Source organism: Trachurus japonicus, chromosome 3 (assembly GCF_045865225.1).
Source record: "Trachurus japonicus isolate A0001 chromosome 3, Traja_1.0".
Taxonomy (NCBI): domain Eukaryota; kingdom Metazoa; phylum Chordata; class Actinopteri; order Carangiformes; family Carangidae; genus Trachurus; species Trachurus japonicus.
In genome coordinates this window covers 18,806,466-18,826,519 of record NC_140909.1, presented here as the reverse complement: position 1 = coordinate 18,826,519, position 20,054 = coordinate 18,806,466, and the positions used below count along the sequence as shown (strand labels likewise).

General features: G+C 40.7%; 1 protein-coding gene across 1 annotated transcript in view; it reads right to left on the bottom strand.

Annotated features, from left to right (window-relative positions):
- hcn4 (hyperpolarization activated cyclic nucleotide-gated potassium channel 4) overlaps positions 1 to 20,054 on the bottom strand; it is an 80,867-nt gene that overhangs the window by 36,493 nt on the left and 24,320 nt on the right. The window contains exons 3-4 of the mRNA XM_085765250.1: positions 16,361 to 16,784; positions 4,536 to 4,697 (exon numbers count right to left, since the gene is read on the bottom strand). Of these exons, the coding sequence (XP_085621376.1) occupies positions 4,536 to 4,697; positions 16,361 to 16,784 (586 nt within the window). The remainder of the gene's footprint in view (positions 1 to 4,535; positions 4,698 to 16,360; positions 16,785 to 20,054) is intronic.

The window sequence follows — 20,054 nt, the reverse complement described above, 5'->3', positions numbered from 1 at the left end:
AAGATAGATTTGTTATTCTGTCACATTGAGAACCGTTCTTCAATGTAATGCAATTAATTACACAGTGTTTACTGTGTGAGACAAAACAAACTCCATTTTGATGTAAATGAAAGGCTACATCTCTCACACGGGATTTCAAACTAAGTACATTATGAGGGTTCCCCCTCAACATCTGAGGGCCTCTCTGCGGCCCGACATGCAGAGAGTTGTTTTATGGCAGCTGGAGTCTGTGGAAACAGTGAGAGCAGTGAGATGAAGCACAACTCTGAGCTGTAACAACACAAGAAGTAGAAAATGCCTAAATATAATCTAGTCAGAACTGCATGAAATCGTCTTGTGAGAAGGCATCTGGCATGTGAGCACACACTCCAGAGTTTCTGAGATGGATGTATTAGAATATTTAATACCAGACTAATGGTAGAAGTAAAGGTAAAAGTGGAGCTTGTTATTAACAACAGAAGAAATTGTGAACATACCACTGGGATTTTTTTTTGTCTAAAAAGCACAGCATGGCAAATATCTCGTATGGCTCTGTGGGACTACTTAAATCTGCCTTTCTTTGTTGCACCCTTATGTTTCAGACAATGTTTATTTCTCGTTGTATTCAGGGTTCAAATATGTTTTTCAAGAATAAATCAAAGAGATTAGTAAAGCAATCATATTCTTGTTTTCACTTCTGCAAAAAAAGACATCAAATCCAATCTTAATCCATGCATACTGTACTGCTCCTTAATGATGAGCTGCAGTTTACATTATGTTGCCTGACATCTTATGTAAGTTAAGATAATCCCCTTACAACTTGGCTCTCTGCATATTGAACTAGTAGTAAAATGCATCTTTCATGGTGCCAAAGGGAATAGAAACATAAAACTGGAAGCGGACGAGGTTTGCATTTAAGCATATGCAACTTGGCAGCCTTAATATATAACTCAATTTTGTGTCTTCATCCATATAAATAAAAGACAGAGAGGTAGGGATAAACTGGCAGGACCACCTCACCTGAGTGTGCTTGTACATCTCTGCACAGACAAGTTATGGAAAACAAGCTAAAATTAACCTAAGAGTGAAACATCTCAAGGGACAGTGGTTTGCACACATCTGTCGTTTCTTAAACGTAAGAGGAGCAGATTCTGTGAAACATGTGAGCATGTCAGAGAGGCAGCGAGGCATGGTGAACCAAATACATCATACCTTGAGCAATGTAACTACTCGTGTGGCATCCGTTCTTCCACAGAAACGAGCATAGAGCTGACTAGAAGCTGGTTTACAGTATGTCAACTCGGAGTTGGCTTCTCTACCTGTTGTTTTGTGGTCACAGTTTAAGAATAAATTTACTCTGGCCTGTTAATAAAATAATACATTTATCATTCTGCCTAGCTGAAATTAAAACATGAATTAAGTCTCTACTGTAAGCTTCAAATTCTAATTTAGCAGTGATCACACAGAAAACCCTGCTTGATCAAAACTTTACCAATAAAGCTTCTACATTGGGAGAACAAAGCGTAAATTGAAGGCAAGATTGGCAGAACATAAGCATGCCATTAGAACTAGTAACCCACAGTACCCCATGGCTGTCCATTACAAAGATGTAAGTCATGGTAGTTGCGACTCTTTAAAGATATCAGGCATAGAACATATTAAAGACTCTATCAGGGGAGGAGATAGACTCAAAATACTCCTGCAAAGAGAGTCATTCTGGATTTATACATTAAAGGCCACTCAGTATCCAGGGTTGAATGGAGAACTCGATTTTTCTGCTTTTCTGTGAGTGTATTTTGTGACTATTGGTGTGTTTTGTTGTCCTTTAAGATTGACTCTGATGACGGCTCCTCAGTCTCTTATTAGGCTCAATATTTATATTGTATGCATTCCTGATTTGTTTAATTGATTATGTAATGTGCAATGCTGATTTATTGACTCTGTGATTTTATTATTTCTTTCTTTTTGTACAGAGTCTGCTTGTCATTGGCAGGTCTTGCTGTTCAGGTCATGTGACCTCCTACCTGCTCACACTGAGCAGCTGTCTGCAATTACCTACTTAACTGTGAACTGAGACTGACAAACATTTCACTTTTGTCCTGACGAAGGCCAGTTTGGCTGAAACGCGTTGACTCGCTTTTAATAGATTAGCCATGTACCAATAAAGGCATTTTAATTGGTCGTACCCTCACGAGTGCCTCAGTTTTCTGTCTGCAACTCTTTATGGATCTCCCCAACTGAAGAGCACCTGAGGGATACACTTTTCTGCAACACCCAAGAAGCACTCCATGCACTGCGTTCCTGTCTAAAGCTTTTTTTCATTTGTATTGGTGAATCAAGAAAAACACAGACATCACAGACTACAGTGGGGTTAACATCATACTGAATTGAACACAGACTATGATCAACTGAGGACAGGAAGGAAAAAACAAAAGGCAAATGCATTTAGCACATTATCATTAACAGAGGTCATTCAATGTGCTTAACAGAAATAAAAGAAGCATAAAAATGTGTGATTAAAAAATGGACTGCGGAAAAAAACAAACGAAGAAAAAGCTTGTTGGATGCAGAGATGGTTAATGAGTCTAAGGCAGAAAGAAGGTGAAGTGACTGGGGAGACTGAGGTTGTTTTGTTTTGTTTTTAATACATTTGTAGCGGCTAATGGATGAATAAATACCTAAATACATTCCACAGGGATGCCTTTATGATAGTCATACACAGCACAGGCACATACACAACTAAAAAATACAGATCAAATAATGGCAGATGAAAAATAAATATGAAGACTTAACGTATGAAACAAATGAAAATGTTAATGTGAGTTTGTCAAATGTCTGATGAAGTGGATATGTTATCGTTATTTATTACACGGCTCTATTGAATGCTGCTCTCTGATTGGTCCAGCGCTGCGGTCTGTTATTTCTGTATAACGGACCGTCGTCAAGTATAATGTATAATGTATATATTTCTGTATAACAGACCGTTGCTAGGGACAGCGCTCTGATCAGCGCAGCAGAGAAAAGAGAAACTATGCAGGATATTTACCTTGTGTTTCATTTTTATCGTCATTAAACAGCTTCAAACTAATAGTGATGTTAGATAAATGACTTGTAACTTGTTACAAGGAGAGTGGAGGCTCCTTCCACATCGCTGCTGGAAACCAAACCTGCTGATCAGAGCCTCTGACCCGGTGTCAGCTCTCCTCTCGTCTCGGTCGGACCGCGACTCCGCGACTCCGCGACACAAACGCACCCCGTAAACAGTAAAGTTAATCTCTTGTTTATGACAGATACGACTACACACAATACACACATTTTAACACGTGTATGGTAATCTATCGATCCACTGATTGATTATCAAAGGCTTCAAATGCACGAACGGGAGGAGGCTCGGCAAAACAGCGGAAGTGACCGGTCTTGCAGATTCGCTAAATTATGCAATTTTAAATCAATGAAAGTCGTATTTTGATCAGAATTATGTTTCAAATTAATTATTTCACTCGTAAACCGTGTAATAAGCGGGATAATGTATAGTTGGTCGGTTGTTATGGAGAAATAAACCCCTTCATGTTGAATGAAACCATACAACCTGTCGGGGTTTATTTCTCCATAACAACCTCCGAACTATACATTATCCCTTACGTAATAATAATAGTAACTGGAACAGTCTTGTATAGCATGACTGTGTGGTAGACATAGAAAGAGGAAAAGAAAGAGAAGAACAGAGAAAGAGGAGGAAAAAAAAATGTGATTGTCGATTGTGTGTGTTTGCTAATGCCAATAAATCTATTCAATCTAGGGAGCTTTTATTCCATCGTATGGACGTCTTTCAATTTCTCACTGTTGACCCCACCAAAGTTCAAACACTGCCCTATTGACACTCACATGGCTGTGTACCGTATATTGATAAGCCATCAGTTAGAGAGCCGTCCCTCAGGGCTTTAAAATATGTTGATTTACTGTTAGGCTGAGAAGAGACGACTCCCCGCCACTAAACCTGACGATAGCTCAGATTCCTGTGGGGCTTATACTCTTTTGTCACACATTAAGTTAACATCAGCTGCGGGTGATTCGGAGTCACACATCAGGTGTGACACAGTCCGCTTCCGTAAGCAAATAAAAGAGAACTCTATTATGAGTCAGGCTTTTACAGAGGCTTCACTCAGGCAGCTGTTAACAATGAAGGGAAATTAAAGCACAGCATGAACGTTTACTGGAAACTGTCAATATACAGCCAATATTGGATAAGAGCCGTCTGTCCTATTCAGGAAATCAATGTTCCATGCTCGGCCTCACAGTCTCTCTCCTTTCACAGCAGGGACAGATGTCAAGAGCTCCAAATAAATAAAAACAACCAGCAAATTGAATAAAAGTGGGCAAATGTAGCAGATAAATACATTTGATGTATGGTTTTAAATGACAGATATACAAGACAACCCTTTCCCAGGATGCTGAGGGGTTTTAGTACAGTAATTACTGAAGCTGACGGTTGAGATAAGACAGGGCATAATCTGATTCAAACAGGAGGGAGGACTCGTTGCAGAGGCAGCACTTACCACCATCTTATTTTTGGACACCCAGCAATCGGCGGGGAAGTCCTGCAGCATAGGTACGAGGAACTGCAGGCAGCCGTCCCAGTGACACAGCAGCAGCATCATGCCGATCAGGTTGACTATCCTCACCATGGCGCTGGCCAGGTCATAGGTCATGTGGAAGATCTGAGAGGTGGAAGTGGAGAGAGGAAGCAGGAAACAGGGTTAGGGCAGGATGACTCAACATGCTGATCTCTCTACAATGAAAACACACACACACACACAATCAAGTGGGCTTTTCCTCCTCCACAAGTAGTACATCTTTAATCACATCATGCACAGCGTTTGTGGTTTAGAAATTAGGTGACAATGTACTGTCTGCCTGTGGAAACCACAGCTTATTATTACACTGCAAGTAGATGAGCCGCTGGATGCAGATGTTGCTGTTCTGAGAACAATTCCCTTGGGGATGGTCGGCAAACTGGGAGCAGAGCTTTACCTTCCCTGCTGCTGAATCGCTCTTATCATCAGCCACTCAGCCAAACACAATAATGGTACAAGGGTAGAGGTTGCTGAGCTCCTGGGGTGAGAGTGTTCACAGGCTGGGTTTGTTAATCCTAATGATAAATATACTCATAAGGCGCTCCAGGACTTCTGGGCTGGTGTAGATTTTAATGGCCTCAACCATTCAAAGCCTCTTAATCCCAACGAAGACCACGGTGTACACTGCTAATCGCTCCACTCCTTATTAAAATCCACTCAGTGCATTTTACAGTAAGAGGCACATTCCATCTTCAATTTGTTGTTCAGCAGTGGGTGATGATGAGGATAAAGATAAAGTCATTATTTGTCACACAAACTTTAGTCGCAGTCCTTGTTCCTGAAGTAATGGAGGTTGTTTATTTTTTTCAGTTTTAATCTCAACACACATAAATTGTGAGTGTTTTATTTTTTCAGTGTGCGTGTTAAGAGAGAAGCTGGCAGTGACCAGTGTTTGTCTGGGACAGTGTGGGTGCTGCTGCTGCACCATCAAATCACATCAATTTAGCTCCGTCAACAGGCTGACATGAAGCCAGAGGTATGCTGAGGAAAATGTGCCCAGGCGAGGAGCGGAGCCAGGCTGTCTCAGAGTGGATGGAGACATCCCCCGCTCACGCACTCTCTGTCTGTCTGCCTGTCTGTCTGTCTGTCTGTCTGTCTGTCCACACACAGGAAATATCAACCTGCCCCTTCGCCTACTCCACCCCTCTCCCTCTTCCTTTTGTTCTGTTGTTCAAAATGTTTAGCCTCGGGCACTCCTACATCACCTAAGCCAAATCATTCGCCCAGCTGCACCTTTTTTTTTTATTTGCTCAACCCATCGGATGCTGTCGCTTTCCACACCTCCCCTCACAGCTGCACTTCAACTGTGAGCTATTGTTTGTTGTCTTGTTTTCTTAAACGGAGCCCGGCTTTCCTTTAAACACTGTGATAAATAAGTTATGTTGTCTAGTATGCAGTGTTGTTGTGTGATGCCAAATTTCTTGTTGGAGCCGTAATGAAGTTACAGTGCATGTAAGTAATATGCAACTGTTAAATTCACTTTGTGGCAAATAAATGAATCATGAGGTATCTCTTTCCATCTCCCACATATAGAGCAGAATATATTTTACTTTTGTGAAATTGTATTTCTGGATAGGAGAGGGGAGTTTTTTTTTTTGCTTTTTTATACCTTTGCCAAACAATCAATGAATTTCAATACAACAGTTCTTGGGACATTAAGGGCTGACAGAGATATAATGCATACAAACACAGTGTATTTTTAAAATTAGTTGTCAGAGATTCTGACTTAATTGCCATTGCAATATTGCATTCCCCCATCAGGCTGTCTGCAAAACGAAGCTGCACATTTTGTCAAAGGGCTGTTGCTTTCTCTACTGCAATGGAACGGCAGATACTTAGTTTCAAAGGAAAGGAGATATGAGATGATAAACGTGAAATGATTTCTTTCCTCAGTTTTTTTCCCCAAAGATAGTACAAAGGGCTTATTCAATAATTTTCATTTACATCATAATATTATATTGTACACTGTAACACGACGAGCCACAAGACATTGCTCTAAATTTTGGACAGTGCAGTTGATAATATTGTGATTATAATAATATTTTAATTACTCTTATAGCATTATTTTAATTGATATTATATAAATGGATTTGACAAGGTGGAAAGAGTGATTTGTGATTTGTGAGTTAACTGATCAAGCAGTTGGGCATATTTGGGATTCAATAACTTAGAAATTAAGATGAAGGTAGAGTATTTTCTCCCAGAGACTGACCACACTCCATCACAACCGAATAAAGTCGGCTGGCAATCAAAGCATCAGCCAAATCGAGTGGGCGAGGACCAAAACATAGTCTGTTTACGTGATCGTGTTTCGACCTCTGCTGTTTCATCTGACCACGGATCCATGGGCTCAACTAACTTCAAACAAACTCCTGCTACCAACAGGGTGTCTAAAAGAAGTCCAAACACAATCAGAAGTGACATCCTGGAACATAAAGGTGAATCACCAAATATTGGCTGATTTTTGGTCATGGTATTTCTTATGAAACTCGCACTGTCTCTTTGCATTGTGTGGGCTGTCCTTCACCATGTCAACTCACTGGAAACCAACAAACTTTCTCCACTGTCGGTACATTTCATTTCTGAAGCAGAATAAATCCTTTTCAGCCTCTTGTAGTGCAGCCTGAATGACTCATTACAGTTCAACAATAACTGCTCCTACATCCCTACTGTAGAAGTGCCCTCAAAAGACCTCCGGCACTTAACCGCTGCGTAGAGAATAAAGCCTATGAGAACTGTCACGGGTAATGCCATGCAAATCTTCAGTTTGTAACCCAAACTGTACTGTCACTGGAGGAAGGTGAATCCCCTATCTCGCTTCACAGCTGTAATCAATTCAAATACACCGATGCCAAGCAGGAACAGACTTTCCAGTTACCAAAATGTGCTCCCAAGATTGGTTCTGTTAAAAGGTTGTTAAAGGATCATTATTCTGATGCAAAGGAAGGATGTCTCTGTGTCTCTTCTCCCTCTTCTCTTTTTATTTGTGTCCTCTATTTGAGGACAGCGTCTGACAGCGGGACAATTATGCTTGTAAACACGGTTAACGCACACACATACAGCATTTAAAAACAGACATGCACGTGTTATTTGCACACACAGCAATTCACAACCTGCCGTGTTAAATGGAGGATGATGGATTGCTGACCACTTTCTTTTAATTGATAGGGGCACAGAGTAGGGCTGGCAGTATTAGCATCAGAATAAACAAGAGAGCTTTGATTGATGAGGGCACAGGAACGCAACACAACCGTTTCTTAAGGGGTCTCGTTGTTACTCACACTGCCCTCTCCACATAGACCGATATCTGCTTCCCTTTCTTTTTTTTATCAAAGTCATGGGTCAGGTCACATAAGCTAAGGTAAGTCAACATAAATGTATTGGTTTCACAAGTACAACTAATGAAACACTAATGAAAGCACTTTGAGGTAGGAGCTGTAACTGTGTGCGTAAAGTAATTAAATACTCACAATTAAACTGGTTCTTTCACTAAACTGCTGCTAGAAATACTGATCTCTTTATCTATACTATACTGCTTCAAGTCCTGTTACTTAAACACCAGTAAGCCCTGATGTTCCTCAGACAGTGGGGGGACCTATTGCTTTTATTTTAATATGTTAATAATAATTATTAGTGTAATATTAAACTTTATAATGTATCATTATCTTTAAGTAGTATACTTGAAATCATTTTTATAACATTATTGAAATTTACACTATTTTATATAAGTATATATATTTCATTAAAAGGATATCAAATAAATTATAATTATGTATAAATATTATTCTTGCTACAATTATATAACACACACACACACATTACAGACTAACCATACACATAAAATGCTTTATATTTCTATTACTGCTCTTGTTTCACTGTCTTCTACAGGTCTGCCTATTATGTATTATGTACAACATTGTCACCAATAAAGGAAAAAATAAAAAGATCAATGTGCATAACAGAGATCAAGTCACACAATCACGGTATCATTCTCAGGCCCAGACAGACAGAGGGTGGATGTAAGCAACTGCCGAGTCAGAGAATGATCCAGGTGAGAGAACAGATGTGCAGTGCTGATGGTAGCAGCCCAAACACAGTCAACGTCACACAATACCGAGGCATCAGGCGTTCGCTGCTAATGATGATGAATGTCTTGGCATAACAGTGTCACGACGACACATAGGAGAAAACAAGATTTTTCACTCACATTGTTTTTTCCTGACTGATCCTCAACACGTATCCTCCTGTCCATCACAGATCTTAACCTCCCCTTGATGTTTGACTTCCACTGATATGCTGCTAAGGGAAATGCCTTATTAAGAAAATTAAGATTCATTTACTTTAATTCGTTTTTTGCATAATTAATGTTATGATTAACTTTGAATGTTAAAGCTACATTTCTACAGCAGTTATTTCACTATTAACATGGTGGACATTTCATGCTATCGCACATTTTTTGGTTGTATCACTTATTGTATATGCACCGATATATTTTTAAATTTCTTTTTTATTTCTGATTTTAGGGAGTCCACACTAGTGCAGTTGTAGTTAGTGTGTTTAACTTTCATCCAGCTCATCATGTAAGAATTTTAAATATGCCAGGTTTTAAATATAGACAGGAAATCACAGGACTTCTTTGATTCATCAGTTTGGAATATATGAGAAACAAAAACTATAAGATTTAGCTCCTATTGAAAATGTACATTTTAAATCAAAATATGTATTGAACTATAGATGGGGTGTTTAACACGTAGCTTACTAAGTAGTGGATGTAAACGTTCAGTACATTAAATTGCCACGTGCTGCATTTTCCTTTGCTGGGGCGAGACAAGATTTCCTGTGATAAGTAATGAAGTTCATCAACGAAATCATTACATGCATGTTATTTTCAATCATCAAACATGATGGCAGATTCTAGGAGCAGACTGTGGGCAGGAGTTAGATTTCTCACTATAAATGCCTCGACCAAAATGTCATGCTCATGCATGCTGTCATGGTGGACGAAAGCACATGTGGAGAATGAGAAATAGCCCTGGGAGTGGACCACAGGGAACACCCTTCCATCATCTGTCTAAACAGGCCTGGAGGGCTCGGATCACAAAAACCACTCTCACTCAGCTCCCCACCAAGATGCGCCATTGGGTTTGTGCAGGATTACACATTTTTGTGTAATAGTTTTTTTAAGCAAATCCACTGTGGGTATTCGTATCGCACACAGGCTCATTCAGTGTTGAGGACCTGTCACTGTTGCTGGCAAGCCTCATTGTGCACTCAATAATAGCCCATTAAATCTATTCTTCCTGCTTTTCTTATCTCTGAAAGACCAGTCATTGGCCAAGGTAATGGGTCAGTGAGTGGGTGGCTGATTAGTTGATTTAACTTATTTAAATATTTTTGTATAGATTTTCTGGGTGGAAATGAAACACACCTCACTCTCATTGTCTTGGTCGACACGGCATCAACATGGCTGACGTTTAACAAAACACTGGACATTTAACTGACATGTCATTTTGTTTCTCCATTTCTACAGTTCACAGCCACTTAGGTGGACTGAGCCATGAATCTTAACAAACCAAGATGCAAATATTAACAGTAGGGCTGCAGGATATGCTAAAAAAAATGGTTGAATGGTCATTTTTACTTTTTTTTTTTTCTTGTTGAGTCTTGTACCAAACAAGCATGTCCCTTTACATCTTGAGAATATGATTTTCTGGCCAGGGTGTCTCTTTAGCAACACAACGCTCACGGCGCTCACAATGCACAAAGAGTTTGCAACACATACAATTGGCCATATTGCAGTTTTGATTATATTGTGATTAATTGTGCAGTAGTAAGGGTTGATGTCCTGTCACTTGTAATAAATAAACACAGGTGAGTTATTTGTACTTAAACTTATTTGACTGCACACCTCAGTATATATTTTTTAATTCCCTGCTCTCTTAGTAAAAGCCTTTGCTCTTCTCAAAAACTCATCTCCATCCGCGCTAATGGGAGCGTCTACAGGGTCGGCCAGTTGAGACGGTTATGTTGTAGGCATCAGGCATGATGAGAGGAAGCCCTCAGAGCTTAGTCATTAGTGCACTGCCTTGAATCTGATTTAACAGGATGACTAATCTCATCCAAGTCACTGGTTCGTCAACAGGAGACAACTCCAATGAGGAGAATATCCGGTCACAGTCTTATTTTTATCCTGATGAAAAGTGACAAGAGGAAGCTGACAAGAGGGAGACAGGGAAGGCACCACAACAGCGATCTGCTGTGTGCACGTGTGCATGGGTGTGTGCACGCGCGCAAGTGCAGACGATGTTGAACATCATTATGCATGACAGTGTTATCACTGGCATATAGCCACCACTGCCAAAACCTCCTTGTTTGTTAACAATATTCTGTCAACATGGCGGTTATAAAAACGCCCTTAGAGCTAATTTAGGATAACTGCAATAAAAAGGACATACAGGGGTTCAGCTTTACTTTGCAAAAGGATACTGATGGTGATGTTTGGACTGGAGTCTTTGAGGAGGTTATACAGATGTCATTTTAGTTGCTGAGACCATTTTGTGCTTTGTTTTTTTACAAAATATTCCATATTTTTCAAGGGGATAATGTAACTACTATTAGTATACAAATAACATGACATGAACATCATGTTAGATATAATTTTCATTAGATATATGCAACTCAGGAATAAAAGAACCATTGTTTTCTACATAATATAGCAGCCATTCTGTGTGTTGAATTTCAACACAGAAAGACCACTGAACAATTAGGTGATTGCCTGAATCAAATCTGGCTTTCGAGTATAAAAATTGTAATCCCTATTCTCAAACATGGAAAACAATGCTAGTAGTGCCTCAAAAGTAGGTCGAAACAAAAGGACTGACCATGCCAAATCAGCTGAAAAGAGAAGCGAGGAGAAGACAGCTTTTCTGGCATTACAGGCAGAGGGATACACTGGACGTCTTGTTGCTTCCATCCTTGAAATTTCAAAGACGGTGGTTAATAACAACAAGGTCAAGCAGCAGACATTGCGGGCCAAAAAGCTACAGACTGGCAGTGGGTGAAAACACCTCTCCACTGACCGAGATGACCACAATATCATTTGAATGTCACTCAACAGCCATAGCATCAAGTGACCAACAAAAAGAGTGGCAAATGGCAGCTGGGTGAAGTGCACAGCAAGGACGGTTTGAAACCCATCATCCGTCAGTGAGAAACAAAAAAGAGTCAGGATTTGTTCCGTAAAAAAACAATAAGGACTAGACTTTAAAGGATTATAATCATTATAATTATTTGTAATATTATTACAGATTATATTAGTGTTTTGGGAAAAATTGTTTTAGTGGTTTATGGAATAAAACAAAAATATTCATTCAACAAAGCCAGTAAAAATCTATCACAGCCATATGATCTATTTTATACTGTCTGAAAAATGCTGTTAATACAAAGGAATTAAATTTACCCCTTGGTTTGTACAGTAAAATCTCCTCATACAGTGATTCTATAGGAGAATCATGGAAACAACTTGCCATTTATGGGAAGAATCACGCTCAAGGACACATTGTGGTTATGTGCCCACATGTCTGAGCTCCAGGGCTATGAGCACAGTATGCTCTTCTAAGGACATGCTATCACAGTCCATGTCAACAAGCCAGTAAAAGCATGCATACTCAGGAAAACACACAGCTGACACACATATGGGCTCCCGCAATGAATATACATATATGATAATTGCAATGCTCAGGATTAATGATCTACTCCCTTGGCCTGTTACATCATTTCCATAATAAAATATGATTTTATTCATGCATTCATTGACAGACTTAGATATGTTGTTATTTTACAAGGTATTGCCACTATAATTGAGAATGATGCTACTGTTGCTGCAGGAGCGCAAGTCAGCTCAGTGCAACTCCTCTTGAGTGAGAGTGTGAAACAACAAACAATTTGCTTAGTCACCTTTGGAAAAAATGGTTTCTGTACAAAATGTGTCCAGAAGTCATCTGTTTAGTATGTCACTATGATTTTGTGAATCTATTTGCTTCAGGCACTTCACCTGTAATACATTTGAGCTTCGTTTTGTCTCTGCTTTTCCTATGAATAGCATCTCTGTTTCTTTGCTACATCTGATATTGTTTTATTCCTTTGTCTTGCCCTGAATTCCTAAAAAGCTTCACTCACTGCAGCAAGTACATGAGAAAAATACTCTTATTCAAAAATTTGTTCCCAAAAGTATCACTCTACGAGGCATTAAACCAGGCGCTTCAGTTCACTGAGCTGTATTCAACGCCTCCCGGAGGAAGTGTCCTTTCTGTGACTTCTAACTGAGGAGGAGATGAAACTCAAACAATAACAAACCAAATGAATTTGTGCAGGACTATTTATGGATTGCAGATACTTGTGATATATGAGTGAAATAAATCGGCTTTGCCTTTTTGGAGGACATTGGGACATCATAGGTCGGCAGCTTCCGCCATGAGTGCGTCTCATTGCGGCGCCATATTTAGAGAAGCAAGCAAAGCAGAATGGCATTCAGTAATGTTACAGGGGGATAAAAATTGCCCAGTGTCACGGATCACAAGGATCCTGACTCATTTCTTCGAGGCAGTTTTGTTTGCTTGGACAGTATATGGGTTTTTGTGACCAAATATTTTTATTTGAACAAGAACACAAGTTACAACCAATAGAGACAGTGCAGGAATTGACAGTAACAGAACTACATAATAACCCTGCAGCTTGGACAGTGTAGGTATAAAACTGTGGCCACATAATAACTACTTCCGGTTTCACTCCAAAACTCAAAGTACAGGTGAATATATCAACGTAAGGTCAGCCTGAAGTGTTGCCAAAATATTCAAATGACTGTGAGACACTCACATGTTGTCTGGAGTGTAGGCTGTCAAAAGTAAAAGTCAAAACGTCAGTCAGGTGGTGAGATCTGGGTGACAAGTTATTCTGCAGTGACAGATGACATTTCTCTGAGGTTACATCTGGAGTACTCTGGCGCTGTGGCGAAGCTGGCCTTTCACTCTGTCCGCCTAACTAGCATTCATCAGCTAAGCCTTACAAACACACACGCACACTACCAACATACCGTAGGCATAACACGTATAAATGGCAGCTGGCTCAGTGAGTGTAATGGGTCGTCTCTTTGTTGTACTGTTAATTTTTTTTTTTTTTTAATTTATGGAGTCACCCCTGTCCTGCAATGTCCATCCAGTTTTTAGATAGATAGATAGATAGATAGATAGATAGATAGATAGATAGATAGATAGATAGATAGATAGATAGATAGATAGATAGATAGATAGATAGATAGATAGATAGATAGATAGATAGATAGATAGATAGATAGATAGATAGATAGATAGATAGATTTACTTTATTAATCCCGAAGGAAATTCAGGTGTGGTCAACTGCTGACAGAAGAATCAGTCACACACAAATACGATAAAAACAGATTATAAATATCTAAAAATAAATAATAACAATAACTAAAAACTGGAGGTTAAACTGGCTTGAGGACAAAGACAAAACCACACACAACAGCAGTTTTTGTAGGAAAATAAGTATGAATTTGTGTGTGGTTTTCATTTTGTTTTCCTCAGTATGTTTCTTTATTTCTAAGGTGGTCAATTACAATAAAACAACAGCCCACGGCTATAAACTACTTCAGCAGGCACTTCTGTTTCTTTCTTTCTTTTCTCTCCTTCTTTTTTTTCCGCCTCCACTGCTGCCTCCTCTCTCCTCTCCTTTGTAGCCTTATTGCGCACTCAACATGTGACAGCTCGCTGTCAGTGTGTCCACTCTATTCAAATGAAGGTTGGCCTGAACTACATGTTTCCCTGCCTACATTTTGGGCTCAAAGGTGCAGCAGCAGGCATGCATGGCGACACAGGGATTCTCCCCCAGTGATTCATTTGAACTTTTACTCTCTTTGAAATGGCATCACAGAGGCCCTGCATGATTAATGTCACCACACTTATATACACTGTTCTACCCAGAGTGCCAGCTGAATATCTGAAAACCAGGAACTTTTCTAAATGCCCGTGGGCAGGTCTGGGGGCCACTGTGGTTTGATTGGCAATCAGCTTGCTATTCAACCTTTTCCACTTGCACATGTAATGTCATCAGCTCAGGTGAGCACACCCACCAACTAACGAAGCTGTGCTGCATTTTGATAACATTGTGTAAACAGGCTAATTAATCACAATGTAGTGTATATGTATTCTCTTGTCTCTAATGTCAGTTCAATGTGGAAATGAGAAAAAAAAACTCCACAGTAAAGAAAATGTGTTTTACACTACAGTACTATGACCATTGACAATCCAATGAATATGACAATTTTCACAGTTGAGATCCTAATATAAAATATGAAAACAATACAATTAATGTTCCCAAGAAGTCACAAAAAAAATCACCAATATGAAAGCAACAGTATCTATACTGATTTGTTTCTGTGCTATATGATGAAAAAGTAATTTTTGTGATATGTAAAACTGAACTAAACTAAAATAATCTAATAAAGACACCAGAAAATTCAATAATGTATTTGTACTATGCTGTAATACAGTATTTCAATGTGCCATGATAGGTATGAACCACTTACATTAAGTGAAAGAGTCATCTGTTAAATTATTTCTGGTTCTGGAGGTACACAATCTGACTAGTAAAGAAAACATGGGTTTAATCCCTGACACTAATAACAGCATGTACTGCAGCGATGCAGTGCTGCTGCTATAACATCTGTATTATGACCATGCACACTGATTCTGCCAAAGTACTCTTCATCGAGACACTAAACCCCGAACTAAAGCCTCAACCCTGCACCACCACTGCCTCGGAGAAATAAGCATGTAGGGGGCTTTGGTTATTTTTAGGAAGGATATGTGGAATGACAAACAGCAGTTTATTATGAGACTCTGAGCTCCAAGAAGCACTCCTCCTCCTCATAGGTTTCATTTATTAAATTATCCAGTGTTTTCCCTTATTTTGTGACTGGACAACATAAATAACAAAACTCTAGTCTGTCTATCTGCCCCCCTCAGCCTGAAAACATTACCTCATATAACCTCACAGAATAGACCAGTGCACCTCTGACTGTCCCGGATTATTCTCTAGTGAGTGTCCTCCTGGTGACTCCACACTGAGGCTCTGATTCTTCACTTTGCACCTTTTACCTCTGAGACTAAACAACAAGATCCATCCAGCGAGAGCAACGGGAACTTTTCTAATTATTACCACAATTATAATCATGCTTGTATTGCAGCGAAGCCTCTCTGGGCTCTGTGGTCCCACTGCTAGCTGGATGGGCGCACAGAGAGAAAACGGTAATAACATGGCAGCTTCATCAACTCATTGGTGGCTGGGGTACAGCAAAAGAGCCTCTTCACTCATTTCAAGGGTGGATGTAATCAGAAGCTGCATCTATCCATGTTTCCTTTTCAGAGGAAAGGGGAAAATACAGAGCTCTGCAAACAGTCTTGCTGTTGCTCCCCAGCATGGGAATACTATTTGGACTATAATTGGATTTAGGAAGTGCAACCGTACGTGGTTGACTGGCATAATCAAACGGTATCCTGTCAATCATTGTGATTTCCTTGGTATTTTCCCTGTCTCTGCATCTTGCTGACATCCAGGGAATCTAATTTGCCTTGGCCAAGTCAATGCAGCACAACAAGTGAAACATTCAACACAACTTTCAGTTGTAAGCTTTAAGCTACTGTACGTTGTGAGGTGCACTTTCCTACCTCTTCCCACTGGTGGATGTAGCGAATGAGTCTGGACAGGCGCAGGAGTCGCAGCAGGCTGAGAATCTTGGTGAAGCGGACAATCCGCAAGGCGCGCGCCGTCTTATAGAAATCTGAATCTATGCGTGTTTCCACAATGAGGAAGATGTAGTCCACAGGTATGGAGGAGATGAAGTCCACCACAAACCAGCTCCGCAAGTACTTAATCTTGATCTGTTGCGGATCCAAAATGATCTCTGTGTTGTCCTCCTTGACGATGCCCGTCCTGAAGTTAAGGACCAGGTCCATGAGAAAGAAAGTGTCGGAGACCACGTTGAACACGATCCAGGGGGGCGTGTGCTCATCTTTAAAGAACGTGATGCCCACAGGGATGATGATGAGGTTGCCCACCATCAACAGCAGCATGGTCAAGTCCCAGTAAAACCTTGTTGGAGAGAAATGGAGAAAGGAATGAGAAACTAGATTACCAAAACAGAGAATATTCAAAGTCAAACGATGGGTAAAAATCATGGTGAACTACCCAACAGCTGGTGATGTTACTTACAATAACTCATCAGACAAAAAAAGGATAAAGGAATTCACTTGTTAATATTAGGAGAGCAATGTGTTATGGTGGTAACACCTCGGATTTAACACAGCAGTTCCCCTTTGTGCACATCTGCTTGTTAATTGCATTCCTTAACATTTGGGTTAATTTGTGACATACAAATTAATTTTTTCGTGACTTTAAAAAAGAAATGATATTCAAGCATCAATAAATTACACAGATACAGATATGGCAAAGTGATGCAGTATCTATGTTGACACATTTGTTTTTATTTGACCATACATTAGAACATAATACGTATTTGACACAAACTGAACTCAAATCACCTGCATCACATCGTTTATATTGTTTGTATGTTAAATGTCCTTGTCACTTAACACACACACACACACACACACACTTTAGCACGTTCCAACTAGATTCAGGCCAATGAGGGAGAATAATTTGTTTATCCATTCAATCTATGTGACAGATATGTAATTCAATCCTATCTGTGTCATATCACTTGCCTATTTTACCCTTAGGTGCCTTTAAGTGTTATGCAGTGTGGTGGAAGTAACCATGTGCACACTCACACAGTGAAATTATGGCATAATGACCTAAACATATGTAACCTCCCCACCACACCAGCAGACAGCTTGACATGCAAGCTATTTGTGTTTGACCCATAAATCACAACTCAAAGGTCAATGAGGGTTAACTGTTAATTACAGACTGTACTGTGACCTCGTCCATCTTCCAGCCCTGAGAGTTTGGATATAAATTGCACTCTCTGTGCACTCTTGCTTGGTAATTGAATCCAGATTGGGTCTTTTGTGGTAAGGGTGATGTATCCTGGATACTCCATATATTGCATCATGAGGGCGTTCTGCATGGTGCGCTGGCCCACTGAGTTTGAGATGATTTACCCACTCACCTCTATCTGGGCCATAAAGATCTGTCTTATGTGCAAAACCAATTTCACGAACACGGCCATAAGAAATAAAGGAGAAAGGATGCTACATACATAAGCAGAGAAGACAACGCATTTTTACCGGAAGTTCGCTAGATCCTACAATGAGTAACTTCCTTGTTGGTTTTGTGGCAAGATGAAGAGGGCCCGGGCGGGGATTGAACGCACACCTCTCGGGTAAGAGTCATGCGCGCTTGCCAATTGGCCAAAGGGACATCCCCTTGGCCAAGTAGCCAGGGCGCACGATCAATTGGGGGCATAGTGACAGGAACCTCAACTGTCACATCTCTCCCCCTCTTTTCACAAGCACGTCCTCGTGCTTCCGCGCAGGCTGCCACACATTAGGAATCCATGGACCCACCCCTAGTGCTATATGGATCCCGCCAACAACGCCAGAATGTGGCAAGGTGAAGAGGGCCCGGGCGGCAATGAACTGCTGCTCTATTGGATCAGACAGCCTCATCAAAAAAGACATACTGTAGTTCAGGTGAAGTCAGGCTGAGTAAAACTTCAGTCCTTTTTTTTCTTCTTTTCACTAATACTTACTGTAGGCACATACTGTCAGTGTTGGGGGTAACGAGTTACAAAGTAACGAATTACTGTAACGATATTACTTTTTTGGGTAACGAAGTAAAGTAACGCGTTACTTTAAAAATATAGGTAACTACACTACTTTACTAGACTACAGGAACGCGCTTTCCTGCGTTACCTAGGCCGTGTTTGCCTGTGCTGTGTCTGTTTAAGTGGCGCAGGAATTATGTGCGTGCTGCGGCTCACTCAGCGGCTGCTGTCTGTGTGCGTGCGCGATGCATGCTGCACAGAGATCCGGAGGGGGGGCGAGACGAGAGTGACGCCGCAGCAGGTACGAACAGAAGAGAGGGAAATGGAGACGGAGACGGAGACTGAGGGGTTCAGCCAGTGGCGATATTCCCACTACTTTCAGTTTATAGCTCGTAAGGACAAAAATATTCGAGTGAAATGCACTCTATGCCCAGGTGACAGGCTCCTTTCAACTGCTTCAAAGTCAATGAGCAACCTGTCCAAGCATTTGTCAGCCCAGCATGGCAACTCAAAACTTGTGGCAAAAAGTCCTCGCCAGTCATCTGCAGGAGTCGATGAGCAGCCGACCCAGCCTAAACAGGCCAAGCTTTTTTCAAGTTTTGGAGCACAGAAGCAGGTAACACAGAAAGACATTAACACAGGCTGGTTGCAGGATTCATTGTAGAGGACGTGCTTCCCCTGTCGACAATTGAATCGCCCAGGTTCAAAAAATACTGGATAAAATACCCGCGACTACTCGCAAGCCAATGTCCGACAGGAAAACATTTTCCCGTTACCTCGACAAGTGTTACTCCGACATGGAGTTAAACCTGAAAAGAACCTTGAGTCGCGGGATAACGTGTCCACCACCGCGGACATCTGGTCCGCTAATAACAAGAGTTATTTAGGAATGACAGCGCATTGGATAGACGGCATTAGTTATTAAACGTGAAAAGGCTGCTCTTTGCTGCAAGAGAGTGAGAGGAAGACATACGTACGATGTTATAGCTTGCGAGATAGAAGGGATTCATTCAGCATTTGGGCTATCACATAAAGTAACAGCATGTGTCACTGATATGGCAGCAATTTTTTCAAAAGCCTTTAGAATGTTTGAATCCCACCCTGATGGTTCTGACTCTGACGAGCCACCTGATGAAGAGGAGGACGTCACTTTTACTGATGTTGCTGAAGCACTCTCCACAGGATCAGAGGAGACATTTTCACTGCCACCTCATCTGCGCTGTGCATCACATACACTCAATCTGATCTCAAAAAATGACCTGAGAAATGGCTGACCAGTAACAATGACTGTAAATCAGTTTACAGAAGTGCTCTTGCCAAGTGTACAGCTCTCTGGACAAAAGCTAGTCGCTCTACTGTGGCCTCGGACCAGATTGAGGATGTGCTGAAAAGAAAGCTCGTCATACCCACTGCTACACGCTGGAACTCGACTCATGACGCCTTGTCTCTCATAACAGAAATCCCAATCAGAGATTTAAACACCATTTTTTCTAGACTGGGTCTTAAGGGCATCACTGAGCGAGAGTATCAGTTTCCTGAAGGAATATTGTGCAGTGACAAGACCTCTTGCTGCTGCATTTAGATATACTACAAGGAGAAGATGATTGCTACTACGGCACCCTCCTGCCAACCTT